Raw genomic sequence first — 24,061 nt, forward strand, 5'->3', positions numbered from 1 at the left:
CTGTGTTACCAACATCTACCTAATCAGATGTCTCTCTCTCTCTCTCTCTCTCTTCTGTCATCCACAGGCATCATCGATGAGGACGCAAGCAGTGATTTGACACACCACACATAGAAGTCCCTCCCATCCCCAACCCCCCTCCCCTCCCTCTTACCCCCCCCCCCCCCCTCCCTCCTTCTGAGTGGACTGCTCCCCCTTCCTGACCCCTCTCCCCTAATTCCAGACTCACCATGCTGATTAAAGAGTACCGGATCCCCATGCCCATGAGCGTGGAGGAGTACCGCATTGCCCAGCTCTACATGATCCAGGTGAGGCCGAATACACTCCCACCACCTTTCACCCAAGGCACATGGCTCAACACAACGATGTCTGTGCAGTGAGAACGGGACGCAATCCTGTGGTAGGAAAGAAGGTTATATAATGGTGGAGACTTTCCGAAACTGGTGGCAGTAAGTGCTGGCACTAATTATGAATTGATTGGTCAGGTGGAATCCCATATCTGTATGAAGGAACAGAAGGAGCTGTGTGATGATGGATTATCTACTTTAATTCTGAAGCTGACTGCTCCGCCCTGTAACTGGCAGTGTGTTTGTCCAGGGAGGGAGAGCCATGGAGGGAGGGGCACCCTGCTCTGACCGCACAATTAAATGAAGATGCTGTTGTGACATAAATGAAAATGCTGTGACGTAAATGCAGTAGTCGCAGACTGGAGATATTCTACTCCCGAGGAGATAAATACAGTTTGTCTGACTGACTTTGACCATGCCAGATTAGTTTGAGCAATATTGTTCCATTTATATAGCCAGTTTTTCTTGTATGAGGTAATGGAAATAATCTGTGGAGATTCAGGCTCTACTCTATGATGCTTTGGAGCTTGGAAGGGAGCCAGCTGTCTTTGTGTGCTGGGTAGTTATTTGTTATTGTTGCACTGTGCATTATCCTCTGGTTTACTGGCTGGTAATCCAGTTGAGCCGCATATATGGTTGTAAATGGATCGAAACATGTGAACAGACATGACCCAGCATGAACATTTGCTACTACCACTAATGTTTCATCACATACATACTGTGGTGCTGTGAACTTTAACTTGATAAATGATATAATCAAAGGAAGGACTTTGACACCAAGAGGAAGAGAGCAGCATTGTTTTTAGAACAGCATATCTAATGCAATGGGGGGGAGAGGTATTCTGGCTCAGTGCCATACTCAGAATAGGCTCAGAATAGGATGGGCTGTGTATATTGACCCCCAAAGCATGTGAAGTAAGGGAGGAGGCAAAGTGTTACATTGACCTCTACTATCAGTGACCCATAGTTACCTTTCCCCCTGACCTCAGCCTTGTAGCTGTTAAGTTTCAATTACCATGGCAACCGTGACCTCAACAGCATGCGGCAGTCAGAATTTGTAAGAGAGAGAGAGAGATGGAAAGAGAACAAGAAAATAACAGAGGAAATGGAGACGGGGAGGGAAGGAAAGAGTAAGAGACAGAGACAGAAAGGGAGGAAACCGTGAGAGGAAGAGAGGGATATTTAGGGACATTAGGAGATGAGAGCCGAGTGTGGATACCTTTCTTTCATTACTGTATGTTGCCAGGGCAACGCAAGCTTGCTGGCCTCTTATTCATCCCTTGTATAAGCATGATGGTTCAAGTCTGGGCCTCCTAGTTGTACAGTATCTCCTCTCCTCCACTCCAACAGGCAAGACTTGAGCCATTGCTTCTCAGCACTATTCTAACCTCTGGGGCCCTTATCACCATGCCTTGTTAATTAGTAGTTAATTGTGAATTAATTATTGCCACTATGGGATTTTGCAAAGACATCACAAACATAAGTGAAATGTTGTAGGTTCTCTCTCTCTCTTCTCTCTCTCTTCTCTCTCTCTCTTCTCTCTCTCTTCTCTCTCTCTCTCTCTCTCTCTCTCTCTCTCTCTCTCTCTCTCTCTCTCTCTCTCTCTCTCTCTCTCTTTGTCTCTGTGCCTCTTCCTAATTGAATGATTACCCACTATTTTGCTCTCTTTACAATGAAGTGAATACCATCTCAACAGGAAACAGGTTTTACTGATCTGACACCAGGAAATAGGGACAGGGCAGGATGTGACTCCTCACATCCTGTAATTACAGTGCCGTGGTGAGGCACGTCTGAAGAGAGGGCTTTAGATCAGATCCCCACCCTAAAATGTAGCATACGTTGATTGTCTTAACAATCCTGAATAGCATAATCAATGTAACCATGTCTGTTTGATATACTTTTTAAGTTATTCTTTTAATATCTATTCTATTTGAGGCTCTTAAAGGTTTACACCCTCCAGATCCAACTAGAACATGTGGTCTACTCTCCCTCAGTTATTTTGCCCTAGGGTAGGAGTTGAGCATGGATTTTTTTATGTCCCTGCTGGTTTCTGGCAGGAGGGTAGGATTGATACTGGCCAGTGGCACTTGGGCTTGCAGGCCAAAAGCACCTGTCAGCGGGCTAATGAAGTGTGTGAGCGTGTGTGTGTGTGAACGAGTGTGTGTGTGTGAGCGTGTGTGTGTGTGTGTGTATGAGCGTGCGTGCATGTGTTAGTGTATGTATGCTGCCTGTGTGCTGGTGCTGCAGTGTCTGTGCTGTATCTGAGGAGCTGTGTCTGGCTGTTGAGAGCAGGCCGGGTGGTTAATGAACGACCTGTCAGAGGTAATGAGGTCCGGAGGGGTGGACAGTCACCTCACACCCCATCTCCCCACACCGCTGATTCACTGGCCTGCCCTGCCTCTGCATCCTGCTCTGGAGAAATCTCTGTAATTAGACATCTCTGGAAATACTGTATTTAGTCAAATGCACTTTTTTTTAAGAGGTTGATTTATACCCGAAATTAAGCTAAAGAGAAGAATAAAACAGAATGCAATGTCAAAACATGGTACTCATGTAGTGGTAAAGATGGGCCTATTGCGCCATACACGTCATGTGTAATATCTGTGGCTCCAATAGGGATATTGTACAGTAGTCCTTGCCCTTTGCACCTCACATTTTTGGTGGCATCAGCACTTGGACTCTGTTCCCTTTCCTGTCCTTGGAAGATTCTGTTTCCCAGATTTCCACATCAGCAGGAAGCTTCTCCCTGGTGTGTCACAGTACCCTGTGGTAGGAATGTTGAGTTATTCGTCTGTGGTGTACCTTGAATTGAAGTATGGGAAGGGTGTGGCTCCTGCTTTGGTGAGTGTGGGTAATAGGCTGCAAATCTATGATAATGAACTACTCATTTACCAGTGTTTCTGTGTCTGTGTGCTCATCTGTCACTTGCTCTTTGTCAATAAATGTTTGCTCAAGCAAACAGTTGTGGGACAGGTGGTTTAAAAAGCCTTGTGCTTCCAACACCTTTAGTAGGGAGTGGGACAGTGCCTCAGCCTTTACAATGATCCTAATACAAGTGTTCTTCTGTATTCTCAACAGAAAAAGAGCCGGGAGGAGACTTGTGGTGAGGGCAGCGGAGTGGAGATTCTGGAGAACAAGCCGTACACAGACGGACCAGGGGGGATAGGCCAGTACACCCACAAAGTCTACCACATCGGCACGCACATCCCCATCTGGTTCCGCTCCATCCTGCCCAAGGCAGCGCTGAGGGTGGAGGAAGAGTCCTGGAATGCCTACCCCTACACCCGCACAAGGTGTGAGATTTCCCCGTCCAGGAGTACTACCATTTCACCCCCTCACAGGGAGCCTAGTGCCCTCCACTCTCATAGAAAACCTGAACATACGAGACAGCATCCTCTTTGCCTTTGGCACACCCGCTTACTGTATGATTCGCCTTATGCTTACACCTGCTCCTGGTGAGGGAGTGTACACACTTACGGTCCATAACCCTTTATGTGGGTCCATAAAACCCCCTTGTACATAAGGGACATCATACTTGGTTGGTTGGTTGGGAGACAAAGCCAAGCAAAGTGAAAAGGTTCCAGAGCAGTTTTCTGATCAGTGTGCCAACAAAGTTAGTCAACAAGCCAAGAGCTCTGCTAGTCTGTGGTTAGATGTTGACGGTCTCTCCAGTCTCAAGGTGTGTTTGTCTGTCTGGGGCCTGGACACAGCCGGCAGCACACAGGTGTAAAGCTGCTGGAAAGCAAAGCACTCCTTGAAAACACTGTCAAGATATTGATAGACTAGAAGTGTCTGCTGACACGTTTATCAAACGACTGCTTTTGCTGCAGACATCTCTGACTCGACAGATTGGCAGGGCTAGCACCTCGCCTCGCCTGAGGCCAGACACAGACAGAGACACTGAGAGACAGATAGTGAGGAGCAGTGGATAGCTCTTATCCAATAGAACAGACATGGACTTCGCACAGTAGCCCCTTAAGAATGAAGACATATTCATCATGCACAACTCATGATGCAAAGATTGGCTGTATCCAGGCCAATATAATGCCAGTGGTTATAAATGAGGATGGCTGTTTTCTTTCTTCCAGATACACCTGCCCCTTTGTTGAGAAGTTCTCCATTGACATTGAGACGTACTACAAGCCTGACACAGGCAACCAGCCCGACGTCTTCAACCTGTCCTCAGCGGAGAAGAGGCAGAGGAGTCTTGGTAAGGACACCAATCGTTGATCAATCAAGGAAGAGTCTCGCACAGTACACTTAAGAGATACGAAGGAAACACGTCTTACAGCATTGCAATGGATGTATTGAGTAATAGTGTTCATTGGTTCATATAATTTCCAGTAAAACAGGGCCCGGTAATTAACAGCACGGTAATGACGATGATGATGATTTATGGTGATTATTTGTCCTCACTATCCAGCATTGTTGAAAGACCATCAGGTGTGAGTTACATGACCTCCAGTACTGAATTACAATGACAGGCCTAGGGTATCAGTCTTTTTTTAGATCGCTTTGTTATTAAAGGCTTCCTGGTCTATGACCTCCAGCAGGGTTAGGCAGCACTTCACACACCAGCCAGTAGACTAGAGGCCCACTTGTGGCTGTTTGCTGCTACTGCAGCTATTTTCCTGTTGTTGGCGACAACAGGGGCTCTCGTCAGAAGTGACGCTACTCAGAAGCTCATGGTTTGAGGGCATGCAGTGACCCAATTTACACTGTATTGTCACAGTGTTCCTGAGATGTCATGAATTACCTATTTTTACTGTTTCTTCGTCAGCTCGAGACTGAAAAATCAATGTACGTCTAAGAAAAGATCCAAACATAGGCTCAAACAAGTCCAGTGTATCCTAAATATAGTCTATCAAATGGGGAATTATACCATTCTGTGGTGACCAAAAGACATCAAACCACCTGTTATGTTATGTAATAAAATACAGACACCTTTTTAAAATATATATGCATATATAAAAACAATTTATTTTTCTGGGATGTTTTCAAGTGTGACTCTCTCTGTCAGACCCCATCGACATTGTAAAGGACCCGATCCCCCCACATGAGTACAAGGCGGAGGAGGACCCTCGGCTCTTTCAATCAGACAAGACCAAGAGGGGCCCCCTGCAGGACGACTGGATCGAGGAGTTCAACAATAACCCAGGGAAGACACCCATCATGTGTGCCTACAAACTGTGCAAGGTGGAGTTCCGCTACTGGGGCATGCAGTCCAAGATTGAGCGCTTCATCCACGATGTAGGTGTGTATGCAGAGATAAGACGAGCCATGTACATTCACAAGTTCACAACATATCCCTGCCCAGGGCTGTGTAAGTGCTTGATCAACGGGGGGTAGAAGTGTTTTCTATAGCAGAGAAATAGTACTGCTACTATCTCAGTCCATAGTTGGGCCTATGTGTCAGTGCAAATTCAGGTCAAAGTCAATACTAATTTTCTCTGCCAGAAGTGAATTGAAATTCAATTTGTGAAATGATCCCCCCAGGGCTGAGGAAGGTGATGGTGCGGGCCCACCGGCAGGCATGGTGCTGGCAGGACGAGTGGTACGGTCTGACCATAGAGGACATCAGGCAGCTGGAGCTGGAGACCCAGCTGGCTCTGGCCCAGAAGATGGCCCAGTACAGTCAAGGCGAGGAGGCCACCGACGCCAACGGAGCTGCCACCTCGCCAGACAAAAACCAGGAGGCCAAGGAGGCCATCAGCTCCATAGTGGCTGAGGAGGCCGTGTCTGCAGGGGAAAACACTCTCCACGCACGAGCAGGGCTCACCAAGCAGTGGTCCACCTCATCCAGGTCCTCCCGCTCATCCAAGAGAGGAGGTGAGCTCAGCTTTAACCCACCAGTGTGTCCGTGTCCGTGTGTGTCCGTGTGTGTCCGTGTGTGTGTGTGTGTGTGTGTGTGTGTGTTTAGGTGTGGGGCTGGCACCAAGTAATCTGGCAATCAAGTTAAACAAGCAGGAATGTTACATTCCTCATATGTCAGACAGCATTAGCTGTAGCTTCAGTGTGTTCTATCAGTCTCTATATAACCAGGTCTTTTGTCATTGTCTGAAAACACACACCCCTCTCCTCCTGCGCCCCGGGCCGATGTAAAAGTTGGATGGGGGGCGCATTATAAATCAAATTAACATTAACATTAACATTACAAACAGTAGAACAGTGAAGCAGCAGTCAGAGTCCTGCCTACCACCTCCAGCCTCACTCCTCTCCGGGCTGCCTTGTTTCACCCCTATGTTACCCCCCTCTCTGGTGCTCTCCCGAGTTATTTATAGCTGCAGTATTGACATCACAGGCTAGAGGAAGCTGACGCTCTTCACACTGACCCACCCCTCCACCCCTCCTGCACCCCCCCCCCCCCCCCCCCTGTCAGGCACAGCTGTGCTCTCCTCTCTCCAGCTCAGCCCTATGAGCATCCAGCATGGGCCAGCCTCCCCCTTCCCGCCTTCTCAGTAATGATATAGGAGGTAAACAACAAAGACATGTGATGGACAAACTTAGTTTTAGCCTAACCCTCCTCTCTGTGTGATCATTGGCTGTCAGTGTGTTTGTGGTGTCTGTGTTCCATTGGACATTGCACTCTTCACACCCCCGCCTGACCGCTGAGCAATCCATCTCTGAAGTCAAGCATCACAAAGACTGTTGAGTGTTTATATAATATGTGTGTGTGTGTATATATGGTATTGTGTGTATGGGTAAGAGTATGATGCTAAAAATAACAGTCCTGCTGTTTGTGCTTCTGCTTATGTGTTTCAGCGAGCCCGTCACGCCACAGCATTTCTGAATGGAGGATGCAGAGCATAGCACGAGACTCTGAGGAGAGCTCAGATGAGGAGTTCTTCGATGCTCACGGTAAATTCCCCATGTTCATAAAGTCTTCGAGGGTTAGATGTAGCTAGAGTAGAACACAGTAGTGTGTTCCCTTTCCCATAAACATTCAGCGCTGTTCACCGCTTCTGACCCTGCATGCGTCTCTCTAACACAGATCAGTTCTTAAGCAACCCAGATACCCAGCATGCTTTGGGCCTGCGGTTGAAATAGGTGGGTGTGGTGGGCGACACACAGGTCCAGTCGACTTGTCCTGAAGAGAAGTCCTGCAAGCAGCGTCATCTACCCTTGCCGGTTCCCATTGTTAAAACAATGTCTCCAACCTTACACGCTCATGCACGCACGCACGCACACACACACACACACACACACACACACACACACACACTTTACGTTAGCTCTATTACACTTACAACAGTCTCTAGTACTTGTTATAGGCTCATTGCATCCCCAATTCTACCACGCATTGTCTGTGGAGAACCAATCCTGTCAAGGCCAATTGATTCTGCCAATTGAAAAATAATGCTTCATCATGTGCGGGTGTAAGTGTGGATGGATGGTTCGATCAAGCTGATGTTAGCAACTATGATGTTTTATATATATAATACAGAATAAAAGCCATGGCTTTTCCATTGTATTTATTTATTTTGATGATACTGCTGCCATTTAGTTTTCATCTGTGTCAACTGTATGGAAACCGTTTGTGGTGTCACAAATTAACTGCATGTGCAGAATTCATGTTCAAATATATCGCTGTGACTGCTTTTGGTGTTGTGCTATTATTTATGTTCATATGGATTTGATGGCTGAAATGATATAGCCATGTTTGGTGAAGATAAATGACCAGTCCTGGATTTATTTATATTTTCACCATATTATTAACACCAGTCCCATCTCTGTATGTGGCTATATAAAACATGGGGAGAGTCCTCAGCTTTTCAGTGTGCACTTGGTTCGTTGGTTTAAACGCATTGAAACACAATGAATTCCAGCAGACATATGCCTGCCCCCACATACAGTATCTAACCATACCCATGCATTACATAAATCATTATTTTACTATACTCTTTTACCATACAAGCACTACCCTTCAGTTGCTTCATGATAGTTGAATTAACCAACTTTCCCAGTATGAGCAGGGTTTTTAGAATCATGCATATATACTGTATAGTAGTGTGACAATATCATGCTGATAAAGATAACACAGCAGATTAGGCTCCATGAGGCCACGATGAGCTAACATAAGCTTTGCATGAAACGAATAAACAGATGAGTCACTTCATTAGCTTGATGAACACAATTGAGAGCAGCATGTGCAATGATAATAAACAGAAAACACAGCTGTGTAGGACACGTGACATTTGGTATCCGATCACTGCCTGTCACAGCGGAATGTTACTGTAACACTCAGGCTTCCACAGAGCATCGTATCATCACAGTTCTGCTACATCACTGTTTCAATTAATCTGTGACCATTTATGCTAAATCATGGTATGACTGAACCAGGGTGACACGCATACCACTGCTAGCACCCGTTTTAATCAGGTTAATATATGTTAATAAGCTGTAGAAGTGTTTGATTGAGCATGAAGTGAAACAGCATGCTACTGCTACAGACAGTAGGCAGCATAGAGTATAATTAGTTAGGTTGTCTGAGCCATGCTTAAATTAATACTGTTTTACTGCTCAGCTCTCCTAACTGGATAGAGTCCCTCTGATCTGTGTGACTGAGAACCAACAAAACAGCATTAAGGAGATTCAGACTGACTGGTGATCTTTTGATAAAGCAAAAACATCTCTTAGGCTATGTGAAATAACATGGTGTCTGTCTCCTAGTGGCTCTATGATTCAATAGATGAGGCAATGTTATTGCAAAACCATGGTTTTTAAAGGGAGTAACTATTAGATTTGTCTACAACTAGTGATTGATTTTCATATCATCAGGGGCTGGGTTTATTTTTGTTAAGGTATCTGTCTGTCAGTAGTCCGGTAAGACAAGTATTTGCATATAGAAATGGCGTATTGACTCATATTGGCTATAGACTTGACAGTGCCCCTTTGTCAAAGACGTTTGTCCCTTGTCGCCCTCCACAGAGGACTTCTCAGACAATGAAGATGTATTCCCCAAAGAGATCGCCAAGTGGAACTCCAATGACCTCATGGACAAGATTGAGGCAGCTGAGGCAGAAGGAACCCCCGGTATGGCAAGGGAAATGTGTGTGTGGGATGATGGGAGATGGAGTTTGTGTGAAAGTATCTTTTATTGGCACAATCACACTGACTCTGACTCTCTGTTAAAGTGGGTCCTGTGTGTGTACTTGCGTCTGCAGGAGAGCTGTATAAGGACATGACAGTGGATTACGAGAGAGCCGCCAGTGAAGAGAGACTAGATGAGGTAGGTATCTCGGAATGTGAGCTAGCTTTAACTAATCATTCTCAGACCACCAGTGATGTTTCTACCAGGCCCAATGGTAGTACGACATTGTTTAGAAGCAGTCCGGCAGGATTCATGCCTGAGCAAAAAGAGCAACCCTCAAAATGCAGTAAACGTGAGCTGAAAGGCCAGCTCAGTCACTGACTTTTTCAGGCACAAGTAGGTGTTGAATTGAATTGTGTGCCCTGCACAGGGCTTTAGGGGTGGGCAGTCAGAGAGAGGGTCCACTTCCTCAGCCTCTCTGTCCTCTTGTGTTCAGCTGCGTGGCTCTGTTAGCGGCCAAGCCGATAGCTCTACCATTCCCACCATCACCGTAACCAGGCACCAGTCAGTAAGTAAACTTCCTGGCCCATTGCATTATGGGCCAGAGTAGATCCACAGTCCCTAACTGACCCAGTACTAACTGCCCTTGCCCCAGCCCACCCCCTCTACTCCTGAACCCCTCCTCCCCCCACCCAGTGTGAAACTCCCCTGTACTGTGGTCGTGCCGTGGAGTGTAACATGCTTCTTTGTGAAAATGTGGAGTTTTGAGTCATACAAATCTGGGAAATAATGGCAAAACTGCACATTACGTTTTCCCTGTTTGATGTCAGTGTATTTATTTGTCTTCGGAGGCTTTTGGTGTTGGCTTGTTTCTGTGGTCAGTTAAAGATGTAAATGTTGGCACATTAGACCAACAGTAGGCTGCTGGTTCTACCTGTCCCTTGATTGTGCTCTAATGCTGATAGTGTGGAAGGAAAGCTGAACTGGCATGCTGGATAGACTATAGACTACAGTGCAGTTACTGGTGATTGACTACTACTGCATCATCAGAATGGCATAGTTACGTACACTTCCTGTAATCCACATCGGGAGAAATGGACACTGGGAGGAAGTGGGGAGGTTCAGCGGTTCACTCACACTATAAACAGTGAGACGGATACTCAAATCTACAGTGATATAACAAAGAGGTGTGTGTATCAACAAAGGCTTGCTTCTATCTCAGTTAGGAGGTGGTTTGTCATTTTAGGAGGCATGTTTCAGTGGTTATAATGAATGTTACAGCCAAGCCAAAAGCACAGTGAGATCAGCGGGAAGGCTTCATTTTACTCGAGTTCCACAGATGTCTGCAATGTCCAAAATACTTTCTGTCCCCCTCACCTCTCATCAACCTTCCCCCCTCCTTTACCCCTTTACCCCATTTTCAGGACGGCTCCTCGCAGTCTCTGCAGCCCTCCAAAGTCCACGTGCTGATCTTGGTTCTCCACGGAGGAACCATCCTGGACACAGGTGGAGGGGACCAAAACAGCAAGCAGAGCGACGTCAACACCATCAGCACAGCGTTTGACACGGTGATGCGTGTGCACTATCCCACCGCGCTGGGTCGCATTGCCATTCGTCTCGTGCCCTGCCCCGCCATCTGCTCCGAGGCCTTCTCCCTGGTGTCCAAGTGAGGCAGCCTCCACTCACGAGCACGCACGCACACACACATACATTACACATTATGCCACTTGATACATTTTGCACACATACTATTCCCTCTACTGGTGATAAAATGGTTGATCATTCTAACCTGTGTTTCAGCCTGAGTCCGTACAGCTATGACGAGGGGTGCCTCTCCAGTAGCCAGGACCACATCCCACTGGCAGCCCTGCCTCTCCTGGCCACCTCTGCCCCCCAGTACCAGGAGGCTGTGGCAACAGTCATCATGAGAGCCAACCAGGTGTTCTCTGACTTCATCAGGTCCCTGGACGGGGCGGCCTTCTCTGGACAGGTTAGAACCCGTCAGTCTCGGCATGGTCATGTTTGTGGTAGCGCTCAGAACCACATGACCACATCTTTAGTCCGAACACTTCACTAGCCAAGAGCATGTTTCTAGGTCAGGGATAAGATCATCTGATTTCCTTAGGAAGCAAGAATGGAGCTTTGGTTTTGAATCATCGTGACAGAAAGGAAGAAGATACATTATTATTATTACAGTACATAAGCTACCACACTGTATAAGCTACCTTAACTGTACATAGCTCATAACTGTATATACCTCTAAACTACCGCACATGCCATACTGTACCTATCACTATCATTGTCATGTCACTATTTGCACTTTTGGTTACATGCTAAACTGCATTTCGTTGTATAGTACTTGTACTCTGCAATGACAAAGTTGAATCTAATCTAATCGAATTAGCACTTAGTATTTGATCCCAGTTCAATTTGGTATAAATGTTGGCCTTTTTGTAACAAATTGACAGAGGCACAGATTATTACTTGTTTATTCAATAAAGGCTATGATGGCTGTGTTTTTTGACTTGCTAAATTTAGCCATTGGTGTGTATGTGTTTGTCTGCAGAAATGTGTGTGTGTGTGTGTGTGTGTGTGTGTGTGTGTGTGTGTGCGTGTGTGTGCGTGTGGGTGTTTGTTTGGCAGTTATTATATCTGATTAGTCTAAGAGGGTTTGAACCCTCTTATGTGTGTCGTTGTCTGTATTGGTGTCTAATGATCTGATAGTGTTTGTACATTGACCTATGACCTCTGTAGGTATGCCTCATTGGGGACTGCGTGGGAGGGATCCTGGGGTTCGACGCGTTGTGCAGCAGTAACCAGACAGTGTGTGAGAGCCAGAACAGCAGCCGCCGTGGCAGTGTCGTCAGTGTACAGGTAAGACCCAACCCCTGAACCTGACTCCCTACGGCCTACCCCTACACTTCACATTACCCCGTCCCCACATCCAAGATTTACAAAAAGTTCTAATTTACCTAAGTAACTACTCTTCTAATCCAATCCACTACCATATTTCTTATCCCAAATGGATACTTACCGAGAACACAATTTAGGTCGGGTACAAATTGCTTTTGCGTCAACCATACAATCCCTCAATTTTCCGCCAACCGTTCCCCCCCTCCATCTCTGCAGGACCAGGACCTCCTCTCCCCTGGCATCATCATCAACTGTGGGCAAGGCTCGGCCTCCCCCACCCTGGAGGGCAGCCGCCACCTCAGCCGCAGCAACATCGACATCCCTCGCTCAGGGGGTCCTGACGACCCCAAGAGACAACTGACCCGTAAGAGGAGCGACTCCTCCACGTATGAGCTGGACACCATCAAGCAGCACCAGGCCTTCCTCACCAGGTGTGTGTGTGTGTGTGTGTATGCGCGTGTCCCGTCCCTTGGTGGGATGAGTCACATTACGTCTTGTTTCTTAAATCCCTTTTTGTTTAACTAAGAGTTATTGGGTATGATGTTATATGGACATGATATGTTCTTTATCCTACATTAGGTCTACTGTATTGAAACATATGTATATGCATGTTGGTGAGAGTATGCTGCCCTAACTGACTGTGTGTGTGTGTGTGTGTGTGTGTGTGTGTGTGTGTGTGTGTGTGTGTGTGTGTGTGTGTGTGTGTGTGTGTGTGTGCGTGCGTGTGCGTGTGCGTGTGTGTGTTGGCCCTGTCTCAGCCTGCACTCCAGTGTGCTGCGGAACGAACCGTGCTCCCGCAGGTCCAGCAGCAGCACCATGCTGGATGGAAGCTCTATGGGGAAGTTTGACTTTGAAGTGTCCGACTTCTTCCTGTTCGGCTCTCCCCTGGGCCTCGTCCTTGCCCTGAGAAAGACTGTCATTCCCGTACTGGATGGTATGTTTACCTGGACAGAAGCCAAAACGAATACATTTATTTATTTATTATTATTTATTTTTTTTAAATATATTTTTGGGGTAATTTATGTTTAGGGGCATTTTGCATTAAGCTCTTAACTTTGCTCTATCTTTCTAGTGGCCCAGCTCCGCCCAGCCTGCCAGCAGGTATATAACTTGTTCCACCCAGCTGACCCCTCAGCCTCACGCCTGGAACCACTCTTGGAGAAGAAGTTCCACCTCCTGCCCCCCTTCAATGTACCCCGTTACCAACGCTTCCCCCTGGGGGACGGCAACTCCGCTCTACTAGGTGAGCACACTGGCTGCTGTTAATATGCGTGCAGAGAAGACACACACACACACACACACACACACACACACACACACACACACACACACACACACAGATACAGACATGAACATTTACATGCACACACACACTTGTACCAACTTTGGGTTATACAACAATTTGAGTAACCGTCTTAGGTAGCCCTGAGGCTCTCTGTGTGATATAACAGGGTGTGGAGAAACAGACAAATATGATCTTCTGTCAGGTTATCTCTGTCTGGGAGAGGGAAATGTTTTTTTCTGTTTTTGTGATACTCATCTGCATGCTGTTCTGGTGCAGCTGGTTTGACTGGCCCTTCAAAAGAGTATCTTATACTCTACATCTAGGTAGATATTCAAGCAGTAATGCTTTTAAATATCTCTTATACTCTAGGTAGCTTAGCTTTATTTTAGTTTCATCTAGCGGGCTACCCTTGAATAAGCTACCACAGGGAAGGGGCTTAAGAGTGGTCAAATATATCCATACAGAAGCAAGGGTGATGCTGGTCCTGAATGGCTGCAGGGTGTGTTTCATATTTAATATAAATAATTGGTATGACAGTTGAATCAAATGAGCTGGCAGGCTATATCCCCAGGTGTACCATGCACCATGGCTAAAACTTCCTCAATATTCAAAACTTTGTTAATTAAAGATTCATTTTGGTTCATTAATCAGCTTGTGCATAGGTGAATAGGAACCAGCAAACCCTGAATTAGAATCCTTGAAAAGAGTTGTACTACGACTGCTCTGTGGGCACCTCTACTCTAACGTTACTCGTAACGCTAGTAACCTGCAGTCTTCCTGTAGCTGGGAGGGCTGGACCTGCTCTCCAGTCTCATATGTGTAGCTGTTGTTCTTGTTATTGCTTCATGTCCTTTGTCTTCCTTGTCTTCTTTTTTTCCTCCTCTCTTGGCTTTCTGTCCCCATCCATACACACCTGGCTCCCCATCCCCTTCAACTCCCTGACCCTCCCCCTCTGCCCCCTGCCCCACTACCTCCCTCTCTAGTGGAGACAGTCCAGAGCAACCCTCAGCTCCTGCTCGATATTGGGGCCCCCCTCTCTTTCCGCTGTCAGGAGACCATCAGCGAGACCTGCATCCCTGTGCCTGTGCTAAACTGGCAGGAGGGCTCCCTCAAGGCCACACCCGCCGCTCTGGAGTGTGTGTAGCCTCTCCCATTCACCTGCATCCCACTAAATCCATTCTGTGTGTGTGTGTGTGTGTGTGTGTGTGTGTGTGTGTGTCTTTGTGCTAGTTGTATATCCTTTCCACTTACCCATACACACTCTGTGTCTGTGTTTGATATCATGTGTCCTGTTCACACCATTTCCAGTGCTATTGCATGAGAATTATGTGAGAATGTTACCCCCAGTCAGAGTTGGGGTCCCATTTCTGTCTGTTCCAGGTCAATTCTGTCTGTATGAGCCCTCATTCTCCACTATTCAGTCTATTATCTTAATCTTAGAGAGAAAAATATTTTTAAAATATTTTAAAAAGCAAAATTGTCATTATTATTATTATTATTATTTTAGTGATAGAGAGAAAACATTGACCTGGAAGAGTCTGTCCTTGTTTGGTTGCATTTTGCTTTTGACATCAGTTATTCATGCCCTCTATAACTGTGTATAAATACAGTACTTATACTCATTTCTGTGATGTGGTTTCAGTGCTACTGCAGCATCTCCACAAGAGATGGGAGAGTGTCTAAAGAAGTGCATTCTCTGAGTGTGTGCTCTTGACAAATCGGAGGCTTAAAAGCTGTAACGCTGTACTGATTGTGTTGTCAGATGGTTTGTGCCTGCAGAGAACATGGAACCATGTCCCTTGCATTGTAATTGCATCCTTGTGTTGTTTTTTTTTACTGCTAGTGATGATGGTCAAAGGTCCTTTGAATATTACATTCCCGGCCTTATCTGTTCTCCATTTTGATCACAACGACATGCTATTATATTATTATACACCTGAATTATTGAATTTGGCAAACATTTTACCCTACAATCTACTGTTGAGATACAGTAGCTAACCTCTGGAAGGACGTCCAAAACTTTGCAACAGAACATTGACAGTCAGCCACTGAGGTGAAGGCTGACGGTTCTGACCTGTGGCTTTTCACATGCTGTTGTATTCATCCAACCTTTATGTGACCACTCACTGTCTGTCCCTGAAATGGTTTCACCCCCCTCTGAAACCAGACCAATCACATTTCTTGGCTGCAACCCCCTAGTCATCCTGTCCCCTCTCTTGTCATCCTCCTTGCCTTTGTCTATGTCTAATGGGATCTCCTTGTTTCGGCTCAAATAGCGGATGTTGTTCAGTCTCATGGTGGTGTCTTCATGGACAGTTCGTACCCATCCTCCCCCATTACGGGCCCCCACTGCCGGGGCCTGCGGAGGGCCAGTGAGGTCAGCAATACCAGCCAGGTCTCAGGAATGGCAGACAGTTACACTGCCACCAACATAGCCAACAGTAAGTGTTCTCATACCACAAGTAACTCTTTCTCTCTTTCTCACACACGCACACACGCTGCGCCATTTCTATTCCTCTTTCTGTCAATCTGTCTCTCTCATAGCTATCTCCCTCTCTCTCTCTCTGTCTCTCTCTCTGTCTGTCTCTCTCTCTCTCTCTCTCTGTCTCTCGCACTCTCTCATTATCTTCTGCTGCAGTCTTTTATTCTCCTCCCTCTTATTTCTCTCTCACTCCCTCTCTCCTTACTCACATTCTGCACACACCTTGCGCGGTATCCCACCCACTGGATCCCACCGATTTGCTAGCTCTGCTCAACCACATAATGACACCTGTGATCACACTGCTTTTCGCCCCCTCTGTCATATCGAGAGGCATTCAGAGAGGACCTGATCCATTGTGTAAAAAAAGTGAAAACTCTACTGAGGGTGCACAACCTCACCACCGTTCACTGGGTGTCTGTCTTACTCTGATCCATTGTTTCAATGTAAATGCAAAGGAGTGGTGCTGCATTTATCTAATGTGTTTGCAATGCATGCAAAGAGACCCATGTTGCTGCTGAGTCATTCCTGCATTGTTCACTCCCTGTCGCATTGTCTGCTAAGATGACCAGGCTTCTGTTGTGTGATGTCAAGATTGTCTCCCAAAGTCACCCTCTCCCTTGTTATATGAAATGGATACATTCTATTCAGGGCCTCCAGAAGCATAACTTGGTATGTGAAGATATACCAACATTCTTCTCAGTTGGGTTGTTATTATAGTGCTTTGATTATTTCCAGCTCATGGTCATTGGAAGAAATGTTGATAATATCAATGCTTGTCAAAAGCAAGTACCGGTACTATGGAATGCTATTCTGTGTTTTCAGGAGTACTAAGAGAGCAAATATATTGTGGACAATGTAAGAAAAAGGTGTTTTTTTTCTACATCCAACACACTCACTTATTATCAACACACACTGTGCTGACTCTTTGTGAAGTTATTTTAACCTTCCTTATTTTAACCTTCCTTTTGAAGTTCACCTGAGGACCATATGGACACTTCTATGATTGCTATTTTAAAGGAGTTGTTTTCAGGTCATGAATGCAGCCGGTACCAGATGTACAAAATTGTTTGCAAACTGGAATTGACTGTGTGTACTGTATAACACTATTTCCTTTGGCAACAACTATCACTCATTTTCATCTCTTTCTTTTTGTTTTGTTTCCCATAGCACAAGTGTGCCAAATTAATCAATCCAAAAAAATCAGCCTTTTGTCCCAACTCGCCCTGTCGTCACAAAATAAATTCTTCATAAGAAGCCCCCCTAAGTCCCGTAGGAAAGTAAGGGCTGACCCAGTCTCGGACTCCTCAGACACAGGACCTGTGAATGAGCTACAAGCAGACCCAGAGGCAGACCCAGAGGCAGACCCAGAGGCAGAGGCAGACCCAGAGGCAGAGGCAGACCCAGAGGCAGACCCAGAGGCTTACGGAGATCTGAGCCCCTCTGTGGAGTTAGACAGATGCCTGTCGGCTGGGCTGGATCATGCTATATCTGACCTGGTCTCTCTGGACTCCCAGGCAGAAGTGGATGAAGGTACTCTTCTGAGGGATGGGCCCTATTAACTCTGTACCAAAGCCAGGCTGAGGCTACAGCTGACTACTGTCCTTGTCGTAATTCTTAATTACATTGTTCAATCAATATCTTTTTTATTCTTTTGTCTCCAAGAGATGCTCCGCTTTGTGTCTCTCCCTCTCTTTTTCTATGATGGGAACCCTTCTCTGAACCATCACCATCTTTTCCACTGTTTTTTAAGCTGTTTTTTTTACCCAGTATGGGAGTTTACTCTGTCATTGTATGTTGACAATATCAGGTTCAATGTAGCGAAACAATAACAGTTACTCAATTATTTTTACATTCCCCAGGTAAACAACAACGCATTCAGTGTGAATGCACATATAGTAGTTTCAGATATAATTTACTACAGATTTATTTTCAATCACTTCCATCTTTCTTAATTTTTCATATACTAATACAATTAACACAGCTTGTTTGTTGCTATAATTGTTTAATCATGGTTCTTTCCTGTTATTGCATAATAATCTTCTCTCTACATTTCAAAGCTTTCTGTAACAATCTTCATCTATACTCCCCTGTAGCCGAGGAGCTGCTGTGGACTATCTGGGCTTTGATTGTGGTTTATGATTGATTGAAAACAGCCTTGTTTCAAACTGACCATGTTTTCACCTTTTTAGGGGTGTGAAGTGGAAGGTTTTGATCGTGCCTAACCACCTATGCCAGTCCATCTCCCACCCCACCCCAACCCTTACCCATGAACCCTCTTCCCCCATGCAGTTGCAGCCCGTTGGTGGGGTACCAAGCGTATGGATTTTGCCCTGTACTGCCCTGATGCCCTGACAGCTTTTCCCACAGTGGCGCTACCTCACCTCTTCCATGCTTCTTACTGGGAGTCCACTGATGTTGTGTCCTTTCTGCTACGGCAGGTGAGTATTCACTTGACACCCATCACCCCATTTACTTCACTGCTAGCGAGTTTGGTCTCATCTGTATGTCTCTTGTAGGTGATGAGGCATGAGAACTCCAGCATACTGGAGCTGGACGGTAAGGAGGTGTCAGAGTTCACCCCATCCAAACCCCGTGAGAAGTGGCTCAGGAAGAGGACCCACGTTAAGATCAGGGTACGGTTGTCAGGATAACTAAAGCTAGAACAGCGTTGACCACCTGGCTCCAGACCAACACTGTATCTGTGTGTATCTTTGACAGAATGTGACAGCCAATCATCGTGTCAGCGATGCAGTTTTCACAGAAGACGGACAGCAAGTGGTGACAGGCCGCTTCATGTACGGTCCTCTGGACATGGTCACTCTGACAGGAGAAAAGGTGTGCTCTCTCTAAACAACTATTCTCTACATTCACTATTATTACAATAATATATACTCATATATGCACATGAGGTATTTCAGTGTTTAAATGTTAATACATTTGCTTACATTTCTAAAAAATCATTATGGGGTATTGGGTGTGGATTGATGACAAAAATAAATTAAATTCCACAACAAAATGTGGAAAAAGTGAAGGGGTATGATGACTTTCTATATGCACTGTATGTGCGTATCATGTGTCTGTGTACATCTTGGTCATATGTGTGTGCGTAGGTGGACATACACATAATGACTCAGCCTCCGTCGGGAGACTGGGTGTACTTCGACACGGAGCTGACCAACAGCAGCGGCCGTGTGTCCTTTGTCATCCCAGAGAGCAACCGGCTGGGGATTGGCGTCTACCCGGTCAAGTTGGTGGTCAGGTGAGACTGGCAACTTGGAACATATACTAGAAATGTTTGTTTACATAACTTAATATTGCATTGGTTGGATCATTTTGCTCTTGTAGTTGATGGCCACTGACATGCTCAGGGGGTGATGATCTTTTTTCTTGAAGTGTCAATGAAACACAGTCCTTTCTTGCCTCTCTTTTGCTCTGTCCCTCTACCTCTTTATTTATTTATTTATGTCTCTATCTCTCCTCCTCCATCTCTGTCACCCCCAGGGGGGACCACACATTTGCAGACAGCTACCTGACAGTGCTTCCCCGGGGAACTGAGTTTGTGGTGTTCAGTATAGATGGTTCATTCGCTGCCAGCGTGTCCATCATGGGGAGTGACCCCAAAGTACGGGCTGGAGCCGTCGACGTGGTCAGGTGACACACTTACAGAAACTTGTCTTTTATAGGGATTGGTGGAACAGAATAAGCATCTGCCAAAATGATTTATCTCTGTTTCTGTCACCATCTATTTCCCCCTCCTCCTCTTACACTCTCTTTACTCTTTCTCACAATTTGTCTCCAGGCACTGGCAGGACCTCGGGTATCTGATCGTCTATGTCACAGGCCGTCCCGACATGCAGAAGCAGCGAGTGGTGGCTTGGCTGTCTCAGCACAACTTCCCCCACGGCATAGTCTCCTTCTGTGACGGCCTGGTCCACGACCCCCTCAGACACAAAGCCAACTTCCTCAAGTCCCTCACTGAGGTTAGGGTGGGAGTGGGATGGTGGGCTGGAGTAAAAAAAAAAAAAAGAAGCTCAGTCTGAATTTGTAGATGACATCTGATGATTTGCTGGTCCCACAGGCTAACATGAAGATCTTTGCTGGCTACGGTTCTACCAAAGACATCTCAGTCTACACCTCCATCGGCCTCTCTGCCTCCCAGATCTACATTGTTGGTCGAGCCTCCAAGAAGATGCAGCATCAGTGCCAGGTACTGTTACGTTAGTGTGTACTAGTCCTGGTCCTCTAGTGACTGTATTATATTAGTGTGTACTAGTCCTGGTCCTCTAGTGACTGTAATACAGTGTATTATATAAAAACACCTGTGTTTTGGTTTGAATATCCCTCTTGGGACCAGTCAGTATAAGGAAAGTTGATTGTTTGGACCACTTTAATACAGCATTGGTCTCTCTGTCTCACACTCTCCTAACAGTTCATCACAGAGGGCTATGCAGCCCACCTCTCTCAGCTGGAGTACAACCACCGCTCCCGGCCAGCCAAGACCAACAGTACCCGCATGGTCCTACGGAAAAGCAGCTTTGGCCTGGGTGCAAACAGCGACTTCCTGAGGAAGCGTAACCATCTGTTGCGCACCATCTCGTCCCAGCCATCCCCCACTTCACCCACGGGCAGTGGCCACAGCAGACCGGAGCGCACCCAGAGCCAGTCAGACAGCGCGGGGCGGGAGAGGGAGCGCGGGGAGCGGGAGAGGGAGCGCCTGGAGCGAGCTCACAGCCAGGGCCACGGCCACAGCCACAGCCAGGCACCTGCCCAGCGCAGTATGAGCATGGCAGCCGGATGCTGGGGCCGCAGTGGCAGCACCAAGCTGGACCCCGGGTTATTCAGCCCAAAGTAGGGTTATGGTAAGAGAGAGAGAGACAGAGAGAAGAAAACGTGATGAGAGTTACTATAGAGACAGGAAGAAGAATGAGAGAATACAGCAGAATACAGCATTGACAACCGGTGCTACAAACCAGTATTTGTAAAACCGACACCATCAATATGCCTGCATCAGTAAAAACAATAATGGACAGTCTTCAGACAATAATACAAATGAGAAAGGCTTTTTAAGGAACATATCCAAGCAAGGAACATGCATGCACAACAAACAAAAACAACAAACTGGCCAACAATTGGAAGCGGGTCAATAGGACAATGATTTTTTAAATCTAGACAGTTTCTATGTTTTAATATTACTTACGTTTTTTATTTATCAGTGTCTTCAATACAATACAGACATACACACAGTGCGTGGCCTCTCAGTGTGTAGGTTTGAGAAGATGGCTTTAGATTGGAGCTGGTTCCGGATGATGGTTCCCTCAGCGCCCTCATGCTGCAGGTTTAGGTAAATGCATATCCTGAAAAATGAAACATAACCAATCCTGGGTGACGCAAGTGTGTTGGATCCCCTCTGAACAATGCCAGTGTGCAGTCACTGCAAATACACAAAACACAGCCAAAACACTGTAGTCCAAGTCTATAAAACAGTTGCTCTTTTTGCACTTTTGTTACAGCTGAGACTCTGATCATTACCTATGTTACAGTATGTCACATTATATTTATTACAGTGCACTGTTGGTGTTGTCTACACAGCTAGCATATGTACTTTCTCACTTACAGGATAAACTTACACCACTGAAGGTGATGTGCCAAAGCAGGAAGTATAGAATTGTGTGGGATATACTGTATGTGAAGGGAGAATAACTGAACCCAAGATGTAATGTGTGAAACTGAAACTGCTCTGTGGGGCATAGCTGTTATGATTGTATAGTTAAAAGAAAAGCAAGATTTGTATATAATATTGCATAATCTTGTCAAGCTTGGGATCAGGTCACAAGGGGCCATTCTCAAGTATCTTCTTCTCTCTGCTGAGATAATCATATTCATGTGATACACGTTCATTGACCATTTAACAGGACACAGATACATAGATCGGCATGTATATACACATTTTATGTTTTGGTTATTTTAATTGCATAGTGATTCTTTTTACAGGTTAAAATCATCTGCAGAAGCTAGTACACATCAGAGGTATTTGCCTTGCACAGTATTGTATTTCTACCACATGTAGTTTGATCATGCAAATCACCAGAATTGTCAATGAGTCAATGAAATTGCTATCTTATTGTGTCATATGTTTATTATGATGTATTTGGAAGATTTGGTGTACAGCCTGTATACCTGTTCATAAATGTAAATGAGACATTGAATGTGCACACAGACAATACTTTTAAGGTTCAAATGGGAGTTCTTTGCAGAGGCAAGACAAATACAAATCTGCAAATTGTAGATACTGTAAAGATATGCTTTGAAATGTAGGAATATTAAGTTAAGATTTATTCAATCATGTAAACTATTTCTAATTTCAGTCATCATTTTGGTTTATGTATTCAAATGATGTAGCTCTTTCCCTGTTTCAGACATGTATAGAACTAAGACTGTAATGGACCAATGAGAACTGAGATGTTAATGAGAAGGTGCAATATTACCCAATCATGTCACAGCAGCAGATCCACCATGCTGAGAAAATGCCACAAAGCATCGACAATCAGTTAAACAGGCACATACTGTAACCAAAGTCAAGAAGCAGGTGTTGCTCAAGAGGGCAAGACAGAACCTCATGCTCACACTGTCGATTGTCTAGGTACCTGATTCATGACAAATTGACAATAGTCAATTATTCCGATAAATGAACACTTGGTTCATTTGTCAATAAGGGAGGAGCAGTATCTGTGTCATACATATTAGATTATGCTATTCCTGTCTAGTGCTCTACTATAAGCACCCTATTAACATTCAGGGGTGACCCAGAAACCAATGCCACAAATACTCATTACCATTGCATAATATGGAGTGCAGATAGCACAATAGGGGGTATAGGTAGTAAAGCAAAACAGATGTACAGTAATTGAAACTGTAGTCTGTCACTATCCCCAAGCTTTGACCTTTGCTTTGATAAGTTGCTCGCTCGCTCTATGGGCAACCCTCTTGTCTTGCTGTACCTGGAGATGAAATTGGGGAGAATTGGGGAAGCAGAAACACTGTAACCTTACAGCTATGAGGTGGCCACTGTCGCATCAACCCTCCAGAGATATCAATGTCAACTTTACATTAACATCCAGAGAATGTAAGATTCTGACCTGTGCAATCATCAATTAAACTTGAACCCCTCTGGACAGAGACAATCTCCATTATTCTGCACACATTCTTATACACATGCAGATATTACCAGAGGCCTTACAGTTCCCTTTTTTGCCTTACATTCACGGTTCCCTTAGTTTGATTTTAACCCATGGATTAATACTATCATACAGTACAATTAATTGGTTACTGGAAAATGACATTATTTCACACAAGACTTTGGTATGACTTGTAGTTGTTGATTGGTTGTTATTTCTAGGGAAAGTAAGTAAGAACTATTACAAAATTGACAGCAATGTCATCTTCATCCATGTTGACATCCAACATGTACCAATAACATGTCATACAAGCCTTCCCTCTGCTCTTTTTAACAGGTTTCATCTCACGCTTTATCTCACAATTGTTGCAATGTCAATGCTACTGTGACCAATTTTCATGGTCACCTCAAAAATATATATTTTTCCTGGCTGTAAATGCAATGTTCTAATACCTTGGTGAGCACTTGGTAAACAGTATCAGTACTTTGTGTTAACTTTGTGTTAATGGTATTGGACAGCTTTATTTTATTCATTCCCTTGTGTTTCCATGTACAGTGTATAAAGTAAATATGAATAACAAAAGTAATTTGTCGTTTCTTGTCTACATTATTTTAATGGCAGTCCTCTTGAGCCAATTGCTGCCAACTTTGACAGAGCGATGACTGCAGGATTATCATTTTGTTAAGACAGGGTGCGTTCCAATTCTCTACTCTTCACCCAGAAGTGTGCATTCAAACACTTTCTCATGCATTTTGAATCTGTGGATTGGTGCAAGCATGGCTGGAGAGACTTCCCATATTCCTTAAACCATGACATTCCTTTTAAAAC

The 24,061-nt window shown here is 45.3% G+C and overlaps 1 protein-coding gene across 3 annotated transcripts; it reads left to right on the plus strand.

Annotated features, from left to right (window-relative positions):
* Positions 1-230: 230 nt before the first annotated feature.
* Positions 231-23,785, plus strand: LOC308159001 (membrane-associated phosphatidylinositol transfer protein 2-like; the record flags this gene model as incomplete). 3 transcript variants are annotated; one of them, XM_080532733.1, is made up of 27 exons in its annotated part: positions 231-308; positions 3,426-3,640; positions 4,436-4,557; positions 5,368-5,601; positions 5,844-6,176; positions 7,110-7,205; positions 9,276-9,380; positions 9,512-9,576; positions 9,875-9,946; positions 10,803-11,044; positions 11,179-11,368; positions 12,133-12,252; positions 12,508-12,722; positions 13,050-13,225; positions 13,364-13,534; positions 14,560-14,712; positions 15,853-16,017; positions 17,226-17,327; positions 17,433-17,588; positions 18,348-18,496; positions 18,575-18,691; positions 18,777-18,893; positions 19,169-19,317; positions 19,560-19,709; positions 19,858-20,038; positions 20,137-20,265; positions 20,488-23,785. In XM_080532733.1, 27 exons carry the CDS (start codon positions 231-233, stop codon positions 20,908-20,910), a joined length of 4,425 nt encoding a protein of 1,474 aa, XP_080388859.1. In that variant the 3' UTR covers positions 20,911-23,785. The 3 variants fall into 3 exon arrangements, with proteins under 3 accessions (XP_080388859.1, XP_080388858.1, XP_080388860.1); XM_080532732.1 differs by lacking the exon at positions 9,875-9,946 and having other exon boundaries at positions 17,226-17,588; XM_080532734.1 differs by lacking the exons at positions 9,875-9,946; positions 17,226-17,327; positions 17,433-17,588.
* Between the last annotated feature and the right edge of the window lie 276 nt (positions 23,786-24,061).

The sequence above is a fragment of the Nansenia antarctica genome (assembly GCF_963989245.1).
Source record: "Nansenia antarctica genome assembly, chromosome: 5".
In the NCBI taxonomy this organism is placed as follows: Eukaryota; Metazoa; Chordata; class Actinopteri; order Argentiniformes; family Microstomatidae; genus Nansenia; species Nansenia antarctica.